Genomic DNA, 19,074 nt, shown 5'->3' with positions numbered 1-19,074 from the left:
TTCTCAGTGGATTCTCCAGTATTCTGTGGGGAATCTCTGCCCTCCAGGGCAGGCTCAGGTCCAGGGCCAGGTGTTGCCTGTAGTTGTCCTGTTCCTTTAATGTCCCTGACTCTGAGACATTCCCACAGCCTTTCTTTGTCTTTTATGACCTTGATAATTTTGAAGAACAGTGTTCTTCCTGCCCATTTTTCATAGAAATGGTCTCATGTTGTGGTTTGCTGATGTTTCCTTTTAATTACTTGAAACTATGGTTCAGAAATAACAATGTCTACACATTCACATCTACATCAACACACACCAGTGAACAGGTACATGAAGACAGAGCCAATGGGGTGAAGTGTGAACAGGTGCACATGGGTAAAGGGTACACAGACAGGTGTTCTGTGCACTACTTTGCAACTATGAAAGCTTGAAATTGTTTTCATATAAAAAGTTTCTTAAATGCTCTAGATGTTAGTTTGAAACAGACAACAAATATCCAAGAAAAGGAAAGGGGAAATAATAAATAGGTTAGGACTTAAACAAAAACTATCTCTGCTGTTTCAAAAAATAAAATTGAAAGAACCCCAGATGAAAATAGCATGTCTTTCAGTAACGGAATCATATTAAAGAAAGAAGGAATTTAAATTTGAAAAATCCAGGGCACTAGAGGAACCTATTAATGGAAGGTTGTCTCTAGGTTCTGAGCCTGCTCCAGCAGCTACAAGAGGAGGAATTCAGCAGTCCACATGCAGCTGTAGTCTCGGCAGTGCACTGTCTGGACCCCACCCACACGGCAGGCCCCACCAACCCCACACACAGCAGTCAAGTCAGAAGGAAGGCGGCACCCCTCACCACACACAGGATTCGCAAAAGAATGAGATGTGCAGGGAACGACAGGAGGGTGCCCAGATGGAGGCAAACCACGACAAGAAGGGTTCAGAAGCACAGCCCTGAGAACGCAAGCTTGGGCTCACCTCAATCCTCTGGGATTGCAAAGAAATGTGCGGCAGGGACTAAGTCAGTGTCACTTTACATGGGAGGGAAATCATTCAGAGTGAATTGAGAATAGATCCTTAAAATCGAACAATAATGCTTTATCTGGTTCTCTGGCTATAGGGAAGCCCAAGAATTAATTACCAGCTTCATTGACAGCTATTCTCCCCATAATACCTGCTCAACTTTCAAATCATGTGAAGTTACTTCACACTGATTGGTCACTTAACAATGACCATCACAGTATCCCCAGAAACAATCATGGATTTTCCACACGAGGTAACGTGTCCTAAGGCGACTCACACACGGAAAGAACGAGCTGTAACTAAAACCAGTTGGGCTGTGGCATCACCACCCAAGGTAACTAAAGATTATCCAGCGGGTGAAATTAAGTCAGTTTCAGATCATCACACATTCACACAGTTATAAACTACGGTCGCCCAACTTGAAAATTTTTATTAAAATTATTATCAAAGCTAACTTGCAGGAGAAATGAATGAGTGAACAGTAAACAAGCTCTACTGATAGCTTTAGATTATTTTTCTCATTTTTGCTGGGTGGGAGGATTATACAGGGTCTTAAATGGCTGTTACTTGTGGATGCATGTGACTTATCTCTGTTCACCTGGCAATGCTGCCTGGAGAGAATTCCATGTCTAAAGTCATCCACTTCCATGTTGTTTTCAATGGTATACAAGGTTCTGTTAGAAAAACAGTCACAACATGCCCAGCCGTTCCTGATTTTGAGCGCTCGGCTGGGTCCAGTGTCTACTGTTATAACTTGTTTGGACCTAACCCTCTGTATGCCAGGAAGTAAGAGGGGCAGGTGGGTCAAGGACTGGGGTTTTTGATAGTGGAAAAAAAATGTTTCTGTATGAGTTTTGCATAAATTAACTTTTGGTAAATTAAAACCTAACCAGGAGCTGCCTATGAAGGAACCACGTGGTGAATGACTTTATAGAGAAAATAACTTTTCTGTATTGTTAATAATCAACCAAACTCAACTCCAGTTTGTTTTTTTCTATGCGGAATTTTCTTCAAGAGGATTGGTCCTGCGGGCCAGAGCAGGGTGGGGTGAGACCCATGGGGAGCTGGCTGGGCCAGCCATCAGCTCAACTGCAAAGTGGCCTTCAAGGTGCTGGAACTGGCTTTCCTCGCAGACCACTCTTGCAGATCTAGGGAAACACTTGAGCTTTGAAACATTCCATGGTCTCTGTGTGCTCAGGTAAGCAGGGAGGGGAAGGACGGGAAGCTTCAGAATACCCCAGAACCTAGCACTTAAAATGTGCCAAGGAGGGTTGGACCCAACCCCAGGCTGTGAACCTGAACAGTCGGTCATTCTGTATCCTACAGAACCAGAAACACAGGCTGTGAAGGTGGGCATCCAGGCCTCTCGGCAGCCCACACGTGGCCCAGCAGGGCAGGGGGATGTGTGGCACGCCAAGGTGTGAGGTGGCTTCCTTGTGCTCATTATCTTTTGGGGCATGTGGCAGATCAGATGCTCTGCGTCATGTGATATCGTGAGTGACCGACGCAGCAGCAGGTATGAGTACCCCATCCTCTGCTGGGATGGCCAGTGAGGAGGCTGGTGAGAATGCAACACCACGGCACACGCCTCGCTAGTTTTCTTTCCTCTGGAAAACAACTATGTTCCCCAAAATAGGCTATTTATGTTAACCTGTTATTACAATATTATTATTATTATTATTATTTTTTGAGACAGAGTCCTGCTCTGTTCCCAGGCTGGAGTACAGTGGCATGACCTTGGCTCACCACAACCTCCACCTCCTGGGTTCAAGCCATTCTCCTGTCTCAGCCTCTCGAGTAGCTGAGACTACAGGTACGTACCACCATGCCTGGCTAATTTTTGTATTTTTAGTAGAGGCAGGGTTTCACTATGTGGACTTGGCTGGTCTCGAACTCCTGACCTCATGATCCACCCGCCTCAGCCACCCAAAGTGCTGGGATTACAGGTGTAAGCCATCATGCCTGGCCTATTACAATATTTTTCTTAAATAAATAAATAAATTAAAAGGATTTCCACTTTAATTTTTACCATGGTAAATATTAAATTTAATCCACATAACCGACATCAACAAAAGCTCTTTGGGGTCCTTGAGAATGTTAACGGTGTACAGGAGTCCTCCGGGATTTAAGTTTCATTCACCACATCCACTGCACCCTGCACTCCTGTGTCTCCAACTGATAGACGGACACGCATTGCAGGCTTGGCCCAGGAAAGCTAAACATGACCAACGGAAGATGACAACACCCTGCACGGTGCCTGGACACACAGGAGTGGCCTTCAGGACAGGTGGCAACGAGAGCCAGGAAACCCTAAGTCTAGGAATGTGGCAAGGCCATGGTCAAGCACGGCCACAAGCAGAGGCTCTGCCTGGAGCAGACACCCCTTCGTGCCTGTGGACTACCTAGATATGGAGACCCAGAGCCTAGACGCCGGACTACAAGGCAGAAGGAACAGGGTGCATACCCGGCACTTGAGTTCGTATTCCTTCAGGACTGCTGTGAACCGCTCCTCTTGGGCCAGGAGCTCTGCACTCTGCGGCTCCAGCTGAAAGTCAGACACGCAGAAGTGATAAGTGGGCCTCGGGTCAGGGGGACCCACTCCTCCAGCTCCTGTGCTCCAAGAACCTGCCCAGCTTCCCCCTACACCAGGCGCTGCATTTCCAGATACAGTCGCCATCCCTTCTCTTCCCTACTCCCTGGTCTAGAAGGTCACAGGGCAGAAGGATTTTCCAGATTTATCTAAGGTGGCCGCACTCATCCCTGGAGCCCAGACCCTGGCCCTGGGCAGCCCCTCTCCCCGTCCTCCTCCCAAGGTGACAGGCAGGGGCCTGCCCTCCCTCCACGCTCCCCACCACTGAAGCTGTCACTAGTGACCACTGGTACTATGAGGGCAGAAGGCGCCCCATACTGTCATGCAGAGGAAGAAGAGGGAAAGCCTCGCACTGACTTTCTCTTCATTCAAGATTTTAGGAGAATACCAAACTCTGTCACCTGCCAGTCTCTTCCCTGTCACCCCCACTCTGTGCCCAGCAGGTCCTCCCTCTGGAGGTGCACTGTCAGCAAAGGGACTAGCCTTGTCCTTCAGGACAAACTCCAGGTCCTTCTGCAGCTTCAGGGATATCCTCTCCGAATCTGAAAGCTTTTCCACCACTTCCACAATCTCCTTCTGCAGGCGACTGTTTTCCTAGGAGACACAGGCCAGTGGCTCATCAGGCTCCTGCGGGATGGAGGGGATGTGTGCAGGATGGAGATGAGAGGCTTGCTCCCCATGGCACTGGGCATCAGGGAAGAAACCCCCTCACAGGCGAGGTGCATCTTCATGTCTCTTGTCCCCTCCCTTACCCTGTGCTCAGAAAGGCCAAGAGTCACACAAGAAAGGGCAGGGAATGCAAAAGCATTGCAACAGTATTACAAAAAGGGCATCCTTCCAGAGCCATTCCTAAACGAGGGATCTGACACTGCATCAGGACAGCTCAGACGGCTGCCGGGGGAGGAGGCAGTATCTGCAGATGGTGGGGACCATGGTGAGAAGGGCGGAGAGCAAGGCTGTTGGGGGGTCAGGGACTGCCCAGCCCCTCCTCCCAAGAGGTGGGGCAGGTGTGGGGAGTTAGGAGAGGAGGATGAAGGCGGGAGCAGAGCAGGGACCAGCACAGCAAGGGCCAGCACCTCTGTCCCGCTGCAATGCCTCACTGGAGCCAATGTCGGGGAGCAGGTGTGAGACATTCACCAAAGCCCGACAAACTCTAACAAACCCCAAAAGCTCCGGGCCACAAACCCGGCCTTGGGCAGGCTGGGCTTTAGGTTCTGGTCTTTTTGCTGCCCCTGTGGGTGTTCCTGGTTTCTGGGGCTGCGGCAGTGCCGGCTGTGGGTGCTGGCCCTCCCTAACCTCAGGCCCACCTGGCCCAGAGCAGAGAGTGGAAGTGGGGGGAGGGAGGGGCAATGTCCTGCTCACAAGCCAGGACCCCTTCTGCTCTGCGGCGAGCGGGACACCTCCTCACTGTGGCAGGTGCTGCCTCAGCTCATCCTGAAACATAAGCTTGAGGCCACTGGCAGGTGTGGATCTGGATCCTCAACAAGGAGGACGTGGGTGTGGGAGATGCTCAGGCTCCCCTCAACTTCCTGGGTGCCCTGGGGATGCCCCTACCTTCAGGGCTAGGGTCAGCTTCTCACGGAGGCCAGCCTCCTCGGCCTGCAGGCGCCCCATGTCCCGCTCCAGCACAGCCCTCTGCTTGTGGGCCTGCTCCCAGAACAGCTCTTGCTCCGCCTCCACCTCAGACCGCAGGAGGCTCAGCCTTTCCCGGTACCCCTGCTCCAGGTGCCTGTAACGTGTCACACATCACACATCAGACATGTCACGCCGGGGCCACCCAGGCCCACGTCTCCCCTTCCCAGCCACCTCCCTCTCAGAAACGCCCTGTCCTGAGCATATGCCAGGCCGCCCTGCCTTGGCTGAGCTGCCCATGCTGGGAGGCAAACCTAAGGGTGGGTGCTCCTCCCTCACAGGCTGGTAGAGGTAACCCCAGACAAGAGGATGTGGTGGGTCACATGGCAAATAACAGCTGCACCTTCACAGCGAGGAAAACAGCTCCCTGTGGTGAGTCCCAAGGTGGCCCCTCCACCTGGTGTGCATGGCAGGCAGCAGCCCTTTAATGAATACTTTTAATACCAAACGCACACAGAAGTTGCCCCTCTCTCCAGGAAGGAGACAGCATGAAACCCATGGACAGTGAATTCCCAAAGTAATCCAAGGAAGAGGTGGGAGGCATTTTTTCTCAGATGCCACATTCATCTTTTGCAATAACCACTTCCATCAGCAGGAAAAAAGTGTTCAACGCTCAGTTTCATCTCTGAAACAGCAGCTTCACAGGAATTCTCAAACCATGTCTACTCAGACTGAAGACCAGCGAGGCTCCAACTTCTGCAGAAGCCTGGTGACACTATAACCAAGTCCAAGACGCCTGGGTCCCAGAGCCCAGGCTTTTAATCTTGGCTCAAAACTTTAACAAAACAACACTTGGCCAGGCGTGGTGCCTCCCACCCGTAATCCTAGCACTTTGGGAGGTCGAGGTGGGTGGATCACCTGAGGTTGGGAGTTCGAGACCAACCTGACCAACATGGAGAAGCCCTGTCTCTACTAAAAATACAAAATTAGCTGGGCATGGTGGCAGGTGCCTGTAATCCCAACTACTTAGGAGGCTGAGGCAGGAGAATTGCTTGAACCCAGAAGGCAGAGGTGAGGTGAGCTGAGATCGCGCCACTGCACTCCAGCCTAGGCAACCAGAGTGAAACAGTGTCTCAAAAAAAAAAAAAAAGAAACAACACTCAAAAGAGAAGAGGATGAAGGAAGTACAGTAATCTGACAATTTAATAATCCACAAATCTTTTGGGGTTGTGTTAAAGGTACATATTTCCTATCAGCCTACTCTTTAAAAACTTTTGAAATATACAAAAATAGGGAAGTGGTTAAACAAATTACGGCAGCACACAAAGAGCCAAGTGATGAGATGCTCTGGGGCCGTCACAAAAGCATATACAACATGGTATCATTTCCTAAGAATTGTGTGGATAGAAAAAAGAGGTGTAAGACATATAGAAAATGTAAAGAGTGATACCCCCAGCAAAGTCAGATTTCTGGTTTTATTTTGCCTTTTAAAGAAGGGAATTAAATAATAGCAATAATAGTAAAATCAAAACCTTATAATTTGTGTTGCTATATAATAAATTTTGCTGTGTTGTGTGCTGTTTAACATAAAATCTAACCCCCCAGCTCTGCTTAAAAGTAACTAACTCCCTGTAAAACCTACCTTATCTATTCTCCCCACTCCTCAGCAAAGTTCCCAGGCATGTCAAGACTCCTGTTTTTTTTGCTAACCAGCTGCAAGGTCACAGGGCAAGATAACTCCCAAAGAATGTACAATGCGTTTCTCAAAGTGCTATTTTTCAAATGTAACATTTATCACCAGACACGTGACAGATTAATTAACTGTTCTTTGTTCTGTTCTGGCTTCTGTAAATCTGTTAGCTGCAACGTCATCCTGGATGTACAAAAGTACCCCATTTTCTTTCTTCAGGGCTCAGACTTGGGATGCTAATCCGCTGAGCCAGTGGCCACCTTAATAAAATCCTCCTGTTTCACCCAGTGGTCTCTCCGGTCTTCTGGATATTCTGTAACATTTTAAAATTGTATTTTCTAAAATGTGTGTAATAAACACTATCATTCATTATGTTTATAATAAGGAAAACCTAATACAATCATAGAAGCTACTTACAGAAACCTACTTGTAACTTCCATTGCTCATGGGACAAAACCCAAGCTCTCAGGGCCGCGTGGGTTGAGGCTGCAGCTTAGCACCTCTAATGCATCCCTCCACCAGGTTCAAGGACAGAGGTGCTGCCTTAGAGTTTCTAATCCTCTAACCCCAGGAAAGACATTCACAAAAGTCTCTCCAGATGGTTGGGAGAGAATCAAACCCTACATGTGTGGATGGAAGCAAATCAGTTCTCAGTTACTCAAATTGAGCATGAAAGTCAACTTACTTCCAGCTTTGAACACAAGTGTCTCACAAGGAGTGCCCTTGTCTAGCAGCCCTGGAAACCCCCAGGTCCTGAGAGGCAGCACCAAGACCCCAGTGGCACCAACAGGGACAGGTGGATCCCAACACTCAGGATGAAAGTGAGAGGCAGACGAACCGAGCTTACAACAGATCCATCAGGAGAAGGGAGGGGGCGTCCAGGAAGAGGAAATGAGTTCATGGAGCTCCCTGAGGGTCTCCCTGACATAGTTTCAGCTCCTTAAAATTAGCGATCGTCTCCTCTGTGGAGACCCAAGCTGGCTTCATGTCGCCCCCAAAGGCAGTGAGCTATGAGAACATGTTAGGCAACAAAGCCAAGGCCATCTCTCCTGGGAACCAGGGGGCATCTCCTGCTCCCTCCTCTAGGAATTCCCCAGCCAGGTGGGAAGGATGATGCTCCAAGGCTGGCCCAGGATAGCTCAGCTGATGGAGACCACAGAGACCCTCCCTGCCCATGAGAGCAGGGGCACGGCTTCCTAACGAAATGCCTTCTGTGCTCAGGGCAGGGGATTTGGGCCCTGCAGCCTGGCCCAGCTCCCCCATGTAGAGGGCAAGGGCCCCAACCACTGCCTGCACCCGTCCCTGCACCTGGCTTCTCACCTTGGCAGACACCTCCTCATGTTTGGTAAAAGGAGACTTAACTTTTAGTTTCCCTGAAAATGACCACTGTCCTATAGGGGTGTCCCACCACCACAGCCACAGGAGCCAGTGGCACCAAGAATGTGCATTTCACAGGGCCACAGGCTGCACAGGCCCCGTGCATGCACACAGCACCCCCACTGCACCCCATGGGCTCCAGGCACACAGCACCCCCACTGTACCCCACAGGTACCATGCATGTACACAGCACCCTCCACTGCACCTCTCTAGCCCCAGCATACTCACAAGCACCCCCACTGCACCCCACAGGCCCCAAGCATGTTCAAAGCATTCACATGGCACCACAAGGGCCCCACACACGCTCATAGCACCCACATGGCACCCGATGGGCCCCATGCACACTCACAGCACCCCATAGGTGCCATGTACACACACAGCACCCATTGTGTCCCATGCAGGCTCACAGCACCCCCACTGCACCCCATGGGCCCCATGCACACATACAGCACCCACTGTGTCCCATGCATGCTCACAGCACCCCCCCTGGACCCCATACACACACACTCCACCACCGCTGCACCCCACATACCCTCACATCACCCTCATTGCATCCCACATGACCTTGCACCCCCACAGGCCCCAAGCATTCACACACATTCCCCACACCACACAGAGGTGCATGTGGATCCGGACCTGCTGTGTCCGGCCATCCCCAGCCAGCCCTGGAAGGAAAAGGGACTTGGGAGGTGCAGGCGGACAGAGGAAGGGGTGAGGCCCTGCCCTGTCCCAGCGCCCCCTGTAGACTGAACCACATGGAGGTGGCGGCTGCAAGAGGGGCAGCGGGGATTCGCTTCTGCCCAGCACAGATCCATGGAAACCCCAAGGACGTGGATTATGGAGATGGGGGGCCACTGGTCTTAGAGCTGACCCCGGACCGTGCCTGGCTCTGGGAGGCCTGAAGGAGAGTGGCCAGGCTCTGCCCTTGTGCTTCTCCCACCTGAGGCCTTTGCTCCCCAAAAAAGCTGGCCAGTGGCCTTCGGCTGTCCAAGAAACTGTGTACAGGGAGGCCTGGGTGTCAGCTTCATACACCCACACTCACTGCCGCGGGACTGTTACTGAGCTGCTCCAGGACTCAGTTTCTTTGGCTGAACAATGGGGATAAATGGCCTATTTGGTCCCAGTAGCTGTTAAGTGAAGTGACCCCTGGTACACAGAGGAGCTCCACACACCACAGCCATCTCCCCAGCCAAAATCGCTTCCCCGGAGGCCATGGACCCATCAGTAGCCCCTCAACCCCTGGTCCCCCAAGTGTACGACAAAGATGCCCAGGGCTTCTTTGGTGAAGGAGGAGTGGCCTCAGGCTTCAGCCCACGGTGCAGCTGGCACAATGCCAACAGGCGATGTGGCCAAGGGTTGGGCTCCCATCTGCAGACCCACCCTGGGGACCCTGCGGCACCCCAGGCAAACCACCCACATCCCTGGAGGGTGCAGTCCACAGAGGGGACACACCATGAAACTCCACTGCACAAAGCTCTTCTCTGTGATCCACACTCAGCTGAGCCACCACCACCAGGGCCATGGCAGCGAGTGCTGTCTGTGTTGTGCACTACAGAGGGTGGGCTGACCTGCAGACCAATAACCAAAGGCCGTGGGGACCACAGGGCCAGGACTGCAGCCTCAGGCAGGCCTCCCAAGCCCCCAGTAGACCCACTGATAAGGAAGAATGGCAGGGAGGCCAGCCATGTCTTGCTGCCCCTGCCCAAGAGCTGTGACTTGGAGCCAGCCTGTCCTGAGCTACCCCTGGAGGACCCCCCAGGCATGTGCAAGCTTCAGTTGGACAGCAGTTGAGCCCTGGCAGAGATGTGCCCCACAGTGAAATGGAGAAGTCCCTCTCCCTGCCTGAGCCTGGGATACCCTCTTGAGCATGATTTCCTCAGATATTCTGTTCATGAACCAGTATGGTGGTTGTGTCCTTAAAAACAAATCACAGTGGAAGACAGTGTGGCGATTCCTCAAGGACCTAGAAATAGAAATTCCATTTGACCCAGCAATCCCATTACTGGGCATATATCCAAAGGAGTATAAATCGTTCTACTATAAGGACACATGCACACGAATGTTCATTGCAGCACAGTTTACAATAGCAAAGACCTGGAACCAACCCAAATGCCCATCGATGATAGACTGGACAGGGAAAATGTGGCACATATACACCATAGAATATTATGCAGCCATCAAAAAAGGTGAGTTCGCGTCCTTTGTAGGGACATGGATCAACCTAGAAACCATCATTCTCAGCAAACTGACACAAGAACACAAAATCAAACACCACATGTTCTCACTCATAGGCGGGTGTTGAACAATGAGAACACATGGACACAGGGAGAGGAGCACTATACACTGGGGTCTGTTGGGGGGGAAATAGGGGAGGGACAGCGGGAGGTGGGGAGTTGGGGAGAGATAGCATGGGGAGAAATGCCACATATAGGTGAAGGGGAGGAAGGCAGCAAATCACACTGCCACGTATGCACCTATGCAACAATCTTGCATGTTCTTCATATGTACCCCAAAACCTAAAATGCAATAAAATAAATAAATAAATAAATAAATAAAAACAAATCACAAATCTAAGGCCAGGTGCAGTGGCTCACGCCTGTAATCCCAGCACTTTGGGAGGCCAAGGCAGGTGGATCACTTGGGGTCAGGAGTTCAAGACCAGTCTGGTCAACAGGGTGAAACTGCGTCTCTACTAAAAATACAAAAATTAGCCGGGCATGGTGGCGGACACCTGTAATCCCAGCTACTCGGGAAGCTGAGGCGGGAGAATTGCTTGAAACCGCGAGGTTGCAGTGAGCCAAGATAGCACCATTGCATTACAGCCAGGGTTTCAGCCAGACTCCATCTCAAAAAACAAAAACAAGCCAGAAATCCTTTTCTCTGGTCTGTCCAGCCACTGTTCCACACAACTGTCTCCACACTGGGGTCACTACAGCCATGATACCTGGGGTTGGGTTCCTTCTCTGGGCTCCTTCTACCTGCTGGGCCAAAAGGAAGCCACAGCCAGCCCTCGCCACACAGCCACCTGACTCCTGCATCACAGGTACACAGCTGGGGGCAGAAGGGCTTGGCCTGTGTGAGAAAGACCCCAGCGAAGCGAGGGCAGGAGGCAGCACCTCCTTGGCCCTCGGGCACCCAGCCAGGAGCAGGCACTGCACCAAGGCCAGGAAGAGCAGGAGTCCACCTTCTCAAGGTTGTGTCCCCTGGACTCCCCCTGGCTCAGGTGAAATAGGGGGGGTCTCTACTCAGCCACACTCACAGCCCTGCCCTCAAAGGGGCTGTGGAGGCCAGATAAGAATCCACTACCTGGGCCCAGAACTCACTTGATTTTCTTCTCCGTGAGCTGTTCCAGGGCGGAGTGGCAGTCATCCATCTCTTTCACAAACTCCAGGTTCCTCTTCTCGGCCATCTCCAGGTCCTGCCTCGCCTTGTCGCGCTCCCTCACCAGCTGCTCCACCTGCCCCCTGTCACAGGAAGGAGACAGGGTCAAACGGGACCTGACCCACCATGCCAGGCAGCTCTGGACCCTGTATCTTCGTCAATGATAGAAACCAGCACACTAACTGTACAGCAGGCGCTGCTCCACCAGCTGGCTCCTAAGGCAGTTTCTACAATTGCTATGCCCATTTTACAGATGTGTACACCGAAAGGGACCACATGACTTGGCAAGGAAGGTTTCTAGAAGGTTTCTAACCCAGGACAACTGAGTCTGGAGCTCCACAGCATACCACATCCCTTAAGCAGCCCCAGGGTGTGTAGGAGTTGGTCTGTGAGCCCTCATCAACAGCTGGGCTTGGATCACATGTACCTAATCCAGATCACAAGTACCTAATCCAGTAACCAGCAGGTGGCAGGCAGGAGGCCGGCCACATGTTAGCCCTGCATGGGTATCTCAGCACCCTCATGAGCACATCTTGGCTCTGGCCACCCAGACCTGACTGAGGTTCTGTGTAAATCACTGGTGGCAGCTGCTATTCTGGTGACTATTTTCCCACAGAGGGGCTTTTCTCCCTCCCTGTCCCAAGGCCAAGGGAGGGACCTGGGGAAGCTTTTCTCTGGTTCTATCTGCAGAGCTGCCTGAGGCCAGAGGCTTCACTGTCAGCACCTGGACAGATGCAGTCTTCAGGATCGAGATTTTGTTTTCTGCCAATCTTTTCTGCAGCTTCAGAACATTGACAAAACCACAAAAACAATCTTTTTGCAAATCTGCTTAGCAGACAGACTCAATGGTCAGCCAAACCAAACAGACCTGATTAAAGGGAATGGGTTCTCTGCCCAATGTCACGGGGCACTTTGTGATATTTGAAAAGCTCCTCTTCTTCCTCCTGCCGACAGCCCAGCCTGGGAGCCCCCTGGCGCTGGAGGCAGCTGCAGGGCCCCACCTGGTGCTGGCAAGTACCTGCACCAGCAGGATGAGACAGGGCTCAGGTCAGTCCCTTAGAAACCTCGATAAAGAGGGCTCAGCAGAGGCCCCCAACATATAGATCCCAAGCACCTCACCAAGGGGGAGGAAAGTCAGTGAGCCTTAAATTGTGTGGATGCAGACACCCCAGGTCCACAGGCCCCACCCAGTCCAGACACACAGATGAGTGGCCGCCACTTGCCTGGTCCATGGTCTGGCTCAGCTCTGTTCTTGTCCCTCAGTAAGCGTGGGACCAGAGAGCACGGGACAGGCAGTATGCAGAGCCTGACCCAGGACTGGCTATATGGCATGGATGAGGGCCGACTGGTGTCCTGTGTGTCTCAGATCCCCCTCCAGGCCCGCCTGACCAGCCACACACTACCATGCTCCCCAGTACCCTGCGGCCTCTTACTGTTGGTAGCTCAGCTCCTGGCGGTAGCAGGCCAGGGCTGCCTGCTGGATGGCATTGTCCACTGTCATGAGCTCGTTGTCAAGGGCCCAGGTCAGCTCCAAAAGGTTCACCTTCTCATCCACGCTGAAGTCCAGGCTCTGGAAGCAGCAAGCCTGGTAAGCAGGAGAGGCTGAGGGACTTCTCCAAGGATACACTTTCCTGCTCCCTCCCTGGCCCAGGGCCTAGACCAGGACAGCTGTCCCAGGCAACATCTGTCCCTCCTGTGTGACAAGGTCTCTGTGTCTTGAGGTTCCTCCTCCATCCCAGGCAACTCTGATGGGCTGTCAATGCCCTGGTCCTCCTGCCTCTGCCTCGGGGGTGTGTAGGCCCAGGCTAGACAGAGCTCCTCTCCCTGGACAAAGTGTCAGACACAGGCAGGGGCAAGTCCCTGCAGGCACTTCATGGGGACTGATGTGGAGGCTGAGGCACAAGGCCCTTTTCCCTCTGAACTCATCTGTTTTAAGAATGTGAGCCTTGGGGGCCCCCGCAATGAGGCCTGACCCACAGCTCATGCCACCAAGAAGAGCATGCAGAGATGGAGAGGGTTCCCACAGCAGTCCTCAGGCTTAGAGCCAAAAAGCTTTCCAGAGCTGGGCATTCCTCCCCTCAGAACTGTGATGAATACGCCTCATAAATTCAAAACAGCCAGCATTTTACTGAAACAACAAAAACAGAACCACCCACATCCTAACTAAGCCCCTCGGCTCAGGGGAGCGACAGCTAATGTTCTATCGCATTTGCTTTTTCTGCCTGAGTATTCCTGGCTCCTGCTTCCCACCTGCGGCTACAAACGCCCTACTCAGGCCAGTAGCAGGCACCATGGCAGAATGGCTGAAGCAGGTGCCAGGATGTGCCTGGCCCAGAGTCTCCTGTAAAGCGGAGGCTGACTTTCCATGCTGCCCACTCCCTAGCAGCTCCTGAAGAGCATTGGCATCTTGGGAGAGGCTGGGGAGCCAGCTGGAAAGCTGTCCCTACACAAGCGAACGCTCCCTGCCATGCCACTGGACAGCACGGAGGGACAGAACCGCCACAGCAGCCTGAGGTTGGAAATGTTGACTGTGTTGCAAGGCAGATTTTGGCAACGATCTGTGATAGAGCGAGGGAGAAGCCACCCACGGTGTCTTCGCAGAGCAGCACCAGCAGCTCTAGCACAAATGGGAAAGCAAGTAAGTTCTGAAAGGGCAGAGGCAAGACGCACTCATCAGAGCCAGAGCGCAGCAGCAGCCAGGACCCCCCCAGAGCCGTGGAGTCGGGTGCAGGGCCTCTCGGAACCACGAGGTTGATGCTCTCTGCCCTTCCTACGAGCGAATTTTGGTGATCCTGCCTCTGCCTCTGGCTTTCAGGACAACCGCAAGGCCAGCTGTGGAGGTCTGGCTTTGCCCTCTGTGGGGACTCGGTAACGGCTGAGGTTAGGCCCATGAGGGACTTGGTCCGTGGAGTCGGGTGGAGAGTTTCCAGGGCTGTCTGGGCTCCTTCCTGTATTGTCTGTGCTAACAGGAGATTTTCTGAAGGAATATGACAAAGCCTCTGAGAGTTACAGGGTGTGACTTCAGGAGTCCAGCCTCACAGAAATGCTGGCACAGCAGCACGAGAACATCAACGCCCTATAAACGCTCAGATTTGTAATAGGAAAAGCAAAGGGTCGCACAAATTAGCAAGATACATGGTATAATACTAATTTTGCAAAAAAACTTTTTTTTTAGCCAGAATGTATAAATATATGAATCTTTCATGTGCCAGGGTAAAGCTCTGCAAGACACCCACTACAGGGAATAGGGGGAGGCAGGCAGGTAAGCTTGCTTTCTTATTTAATAGGTTTTTGTACAGTTGACATTCTTTTTAACAATGGAAAGTGAAATTTGGAAATGAAAATATAAGTCTAGTTCACCGCACCTCATGAGGCTGTCTTCCCTCGCCCGCGCCCCGTGAGGCTGTCTTCTCTCACCCACGCTGGGCCACTGCACAACTCTGCCCCGGCAGTTATCGCCAAATTGTGCCCAAGGCAGAGCTCCTTCCAAATCCTCAGGGCTAGCCTGAGTCCCTCTGGGAAGCCTAAGCCCATGAGGAGCTGTGGCCAGTGCAAGGACCACATCTTCCCTCCCAGGCAGCCGCAGCAGAACACGGAGGAAGGGGTGCGCCTCCTGACACCCGGCCCACGGCGGGAAGGGTCTGGGGTGAGTTGGTGCTATAGAGTAGAACAGCTCAATCTGCCAGGCAGGGGCTCTGGGAGAGTTCGTGCTCACTCTGAGCTCATCAGTAATTGCTGCGACAGTGGTGCCCAACAGACAGTGTCATCACAACCAGGGAGTGTCCTTCCATTCATCTAACCTCCTTGGCCCAACACTCAGGGGGAATGTCTAAGCCACTAAAGTCTACCTTCAAATGGATTTTTTTTTCACACTATCTTTGTATTTTATTTCTTATCCTTTTAAATTAAAATGTCCTATATTTTAGTAGCAAAAATTAAAAAAGAAATGTCTCTACCTGGACTTCCCTGCATGGGATTCTCTGCACAGAGCACACACCCCTGCTGGGTCCCTGGCTTGGGGTGCTCCATCCATCATCCTCTGTAGCAGATGGTTCCCCAGGTCCCCTGCCCAGCTCAGGCATCACCCAGTTCCAAACCTGCAAGATCTTCCCGCCATTCTGAATCCCTTCCTGGGTCCACACAGCCAGGACCTGCTCAGGAAAAGCGAAGCCGGAGCCATCATCAATGCTGGAGAAGAGGCGCAGGCTGGAGCACAGGGAGACGAGGGATGAGGTCGTGGTGGTGTGGCAGCCGGTCTCCTCTGGGACCTGCATGTCAGGAAGACCCCCATAGTGCCCAGCATCCAAAGCCTCACACCTGTGCACTGTTGATGTGCTCTCAGCCCTCACCAGCTTGTGCTCAGAGACCTCACGGGAACAGCTCACGAGATCATCCTCAGCTCCCAGAGGGTCAGAGGTGCAGCCCCATCACATGACCTGTCCAAGGTCACATGACTCTACAGGTGACAAAGCTGGGATGTGCAACCAAGGCCCCCGACACCCAGGACTCTGAGGCCTTGCCCCCACGTGGCCCAACAGGCCAGCCCCAGTCAGCACGCCCATCATCACTTGGAGAGGGACGACAAAGTGGTTTTAACGTTCCACCCTTAAATTCACAGAGGTGGGCGCCTGGCCGCACAGAGGCAGGGGCCCAGAGAGTCCATGCTGGCACCAGGAAAGTCTCAGCTGTGAAAAGCAGAAGTGTGCTGGTCCAGGCAAGGCACACACGCCCCTAGCCCCTCAGAATGCAGCATGAGCGGCTCATGGCCAAGCAGACTTGGGGTTCGACAATGAAGGCAAGCCAGCTCAGGAGGCATTTCCCCAACCCACACTGAGCATGACCTGTGGGACCTCATGTTGGTCTTCTGGCCTTACACGGCTACCCGACCCCTTTCTGCAGTGCTGGCTCCTGAGTTTCTTCTTTGTCGTTCTCACTGATGTTAGCCTCACTGCAGCCTTGACCTCCCGGGCTCAAGCAATCCTCCTGCTCAGCCTCCCAAGTAGCTGGGACCACAGGCATGTGCCATCACACCCAGATCATTTTTAAATCTTTTGTAAAGATGGGGTCTATGTTGCCTCACCTTCTCTCAAACTCCTGGGCTCAAGTGATCTGCCTGCCTTGGTCTCCCAGACTGCTGGGACTATAGGCATGAGCCACTGTGCCCAGTCCTCATTGATTTTTTTCCCCAGGTTACTAAATTATCTAGGTTTTCTTTTTAACCTAATTTATTTGAGATGGAGTCTCACTCTGTTGTCCATGCTGGAGTGCAGTGGCACGATCTTGGTTCACTGCACCCTCCACCTCCTAGGTTCTAGCGATTCTCTTGCCTTAGCCTCCTGAGTAGCTGGGATTACAGATGTGCGCCGCCACACCCGGCTAATTTTTGTATTTTTACTAGAGACAGGGTTTTGCCATGCTAGCCAAGCTGGTCTCAAACTCCTAACTTCAAATGATCCACCTGCCTCCGCCTCCCAAAGTGCTGGGATTACGGGTGTGAGCCACCACAGCCAGCCCTCATTGATTTTAGAGTCAGAAACCTAGATTCTCAGGTGTACCTACCGCTGGTACAGAACAGTGCTACTTGTCCTACAACACCACTCACCAAATTCGGACCAACTGTAGCAGCAAAGCGGCATCCAACCCCCAAGCGGCCATGCCCTGGTCTCCTCAAACTGCAGAGAGACCCGGTATTTGTGCAAGAGATAGAGCATGGGTTAAGGAACACTTTCAGGACTAATCCTAGACAGATTCGATGGATCCTTCAGCAACTGATATGGCTTAGAGCTGTGTTCTCACTCAAATCTCCTATTAAAATGTAATCCCCGATGTTGAAGGTGGGGCCTGGTGGGAGGTGACAGGATATTGGTGGTGGATATTTTACCACCATCCCTCTTGGTACTGTCCTCGTGATAGTGAGTTCTCGTGAGACCTGGTTGTTTGAAAGTATGTGGCACCTCTCCCCTTGCTCTCTTGCTCCTGCTCTGGCCACGTGACCTGTCTGCACCCTTCACCTTCTGCCACAATTGTAAGCTTCCTGAGGCCTCCCCAGAAGCAGCTGAGCAGACACTGGCCCCATGCTTCCTGCACAGCCTGCAGAAGGGTGAGCTAATTAAACCTCTTTTCTTTATGAATTGCCCAGTCTTAAGTATTCCTTTACCAGTGTGAGAATGGACTAACAGAAAAACACTGCCCTCACCAGTCCACGATGGGGAGGATGGGAGGGAGTTTTCTTGCTGGGGCATATCACACAACACGGCTGTGGAGCTGCCATCTTTCTCACCTGAGCACTGCCTTCTGTAGCCCCGGGAGGTGAGCACCTGAGCAGCACGTTCCTCATCTGAGCATTGCCTCCTGTAACCCCAGGAGGTGGGCACCTGAGCAGCCATGTTCCGCACCTGAGCATTGCCTCCTGTAACCCCAGGAGGTGAGCACCTGAGCAGCCATGTTCCCACCTGAGCATTGCCTCCTGTAACCCCAGGAGGTGGGCACCCTAACCACCCCCATCACGCGTGAGCCTGAGGCTCGGAGAAGGTAACTCCCCTAGTGACACACGGCCAGGGAGCCTCAGCCTTGGAGAAGGTAACTCCCCTAGTGACACAGAGCCAGGAAAAAGCAACACTGGACCCACCCCAAATCTACGTGGTTCCAGAATCTATGTCTCATGGCTTCCCACATGCATGTGTGTGTGCACGGCCCTGTTCAGTTCCTGGACAGCTCACTGTGTGGTGACACAGGCAGGGAGGGCGTCAGCAGTTTTAGTTACCAGAGAGTGATAGTAGTGATTGCTGGGTTTAGGATATAACTGTTGCATTTTACCTGGTAATGAGACCAAGGCCTGCTCGGTTTAACCTGAGTGCAAGATTCCAGAAGTAGCGCGGGCTCATGACTGAAGAGGCCAAGCTGGAATTCCTCAAGACTCACTCTGCCATCTCCGTCTTGATCTAGTTTGTTAAACAGGTCTTCAAGTTCCTAAACAAAAGCCATCATACCTCAGGCCCACCCACAAGAGCTCCGACCAGCCGCCCTCACTGGGGCCTCCCTCCCTTCCACCTCCTTTTGGTTCCAAGTACCCAAGAAGGGCCGTTTTTGTCTTATTCAGACTTAAAACTGTGTAGACCACACAATCTGTGTTTTCCCAAGGTGCCCCCTCCCTCTATCTTGTGAAACCCACAGGCCTTGTTGGTTTCCATCCCACTGTAAGTGGGCGTCACCTGAACTTTCCAGTTCTACAAATGCTTATTCAGTATCTGCCAGGGCGGGAGCCTGTGGGATGCTGAGCAAGGCCAGCCCCTGCAGAGTGAGGCCCAGCAAGGACACAGGGCTGAGAAGAACTCCAGCAAGGTGGGCCGGACTCCCACCCAGGAGGAGGGAACACAGCCACTGGGGAGTGCGGGCAGGCTCATGGGCCTCCTCTCAGCTGTGCCGTGGAACCCGGCCACACAGAGAAGGAGGAAAGGCATCCA

At 52.5% G+C, this 19,074-nt stretch overlaps 1 protein-coding gene across 5 annotated transcripts in view; it reads right to left on the bottom strand.

The window, feature by feature from the left end:
- Positions 1-19,074, bottom strand: part of NINL (ninein like) — a 179,211-nt gene that overhangs the window by 33,863 nt on the left and 126,274 nt on the right. For all 5 annotated transcript variants that reach the window (XM_064373519.1, XM_064373551.1, XM_064373615.1 and 2 more), the window contains 7 exons: positions 18,428-18,580; positions 15,709-15,879; positions 13,045-13,196; positions 11,554-11,694; positions 5,146-5,320; positions 4,075-4,185; positions 3,466-3,546 (listed from right to left, as the gene is read on the bottom strand). In XM_064373519.1, coding sequence (XP_064229589.1) covers positions 3,466-3,546; positions 4,075-4,185; positions 5,146-5,320; positions 11,554-11,694; positions 13,045-13,196; positions 15,709-15,879; positions 18,428-18,580 — 984 coding nt within the window. The remainder of the gene's footprint in view (positions 1-3,465; positions 3,547-4,074; positions 4,186-5,145; positions 5,321-11,553; positions 11,695-13,044; positions 13,197-15,708; positions 15,880-18,427; positions 18,581-19,074) is intronic.

Source organism: Aotus nancymaae, unplaced genomic scaffold (assembly GCF_030222135.1).
Source record: "Aotus nancymaae isolate 86718 unplaced genomic scaffold, 86718_ANA_hifiasm-v0.15.2.pri h1tg000001l, whole genome shotgun sequence".
NCBI classification, from domain to species: domain Eukaryota; kingdom Metazoa; phylum Chordata; class Mammalia; order Primates; family Aotidae; genus Aotus; species Aotus nancymaae.
This window is presented reverse-complemented; position numbering and strand designations above follow the sequence as displayed.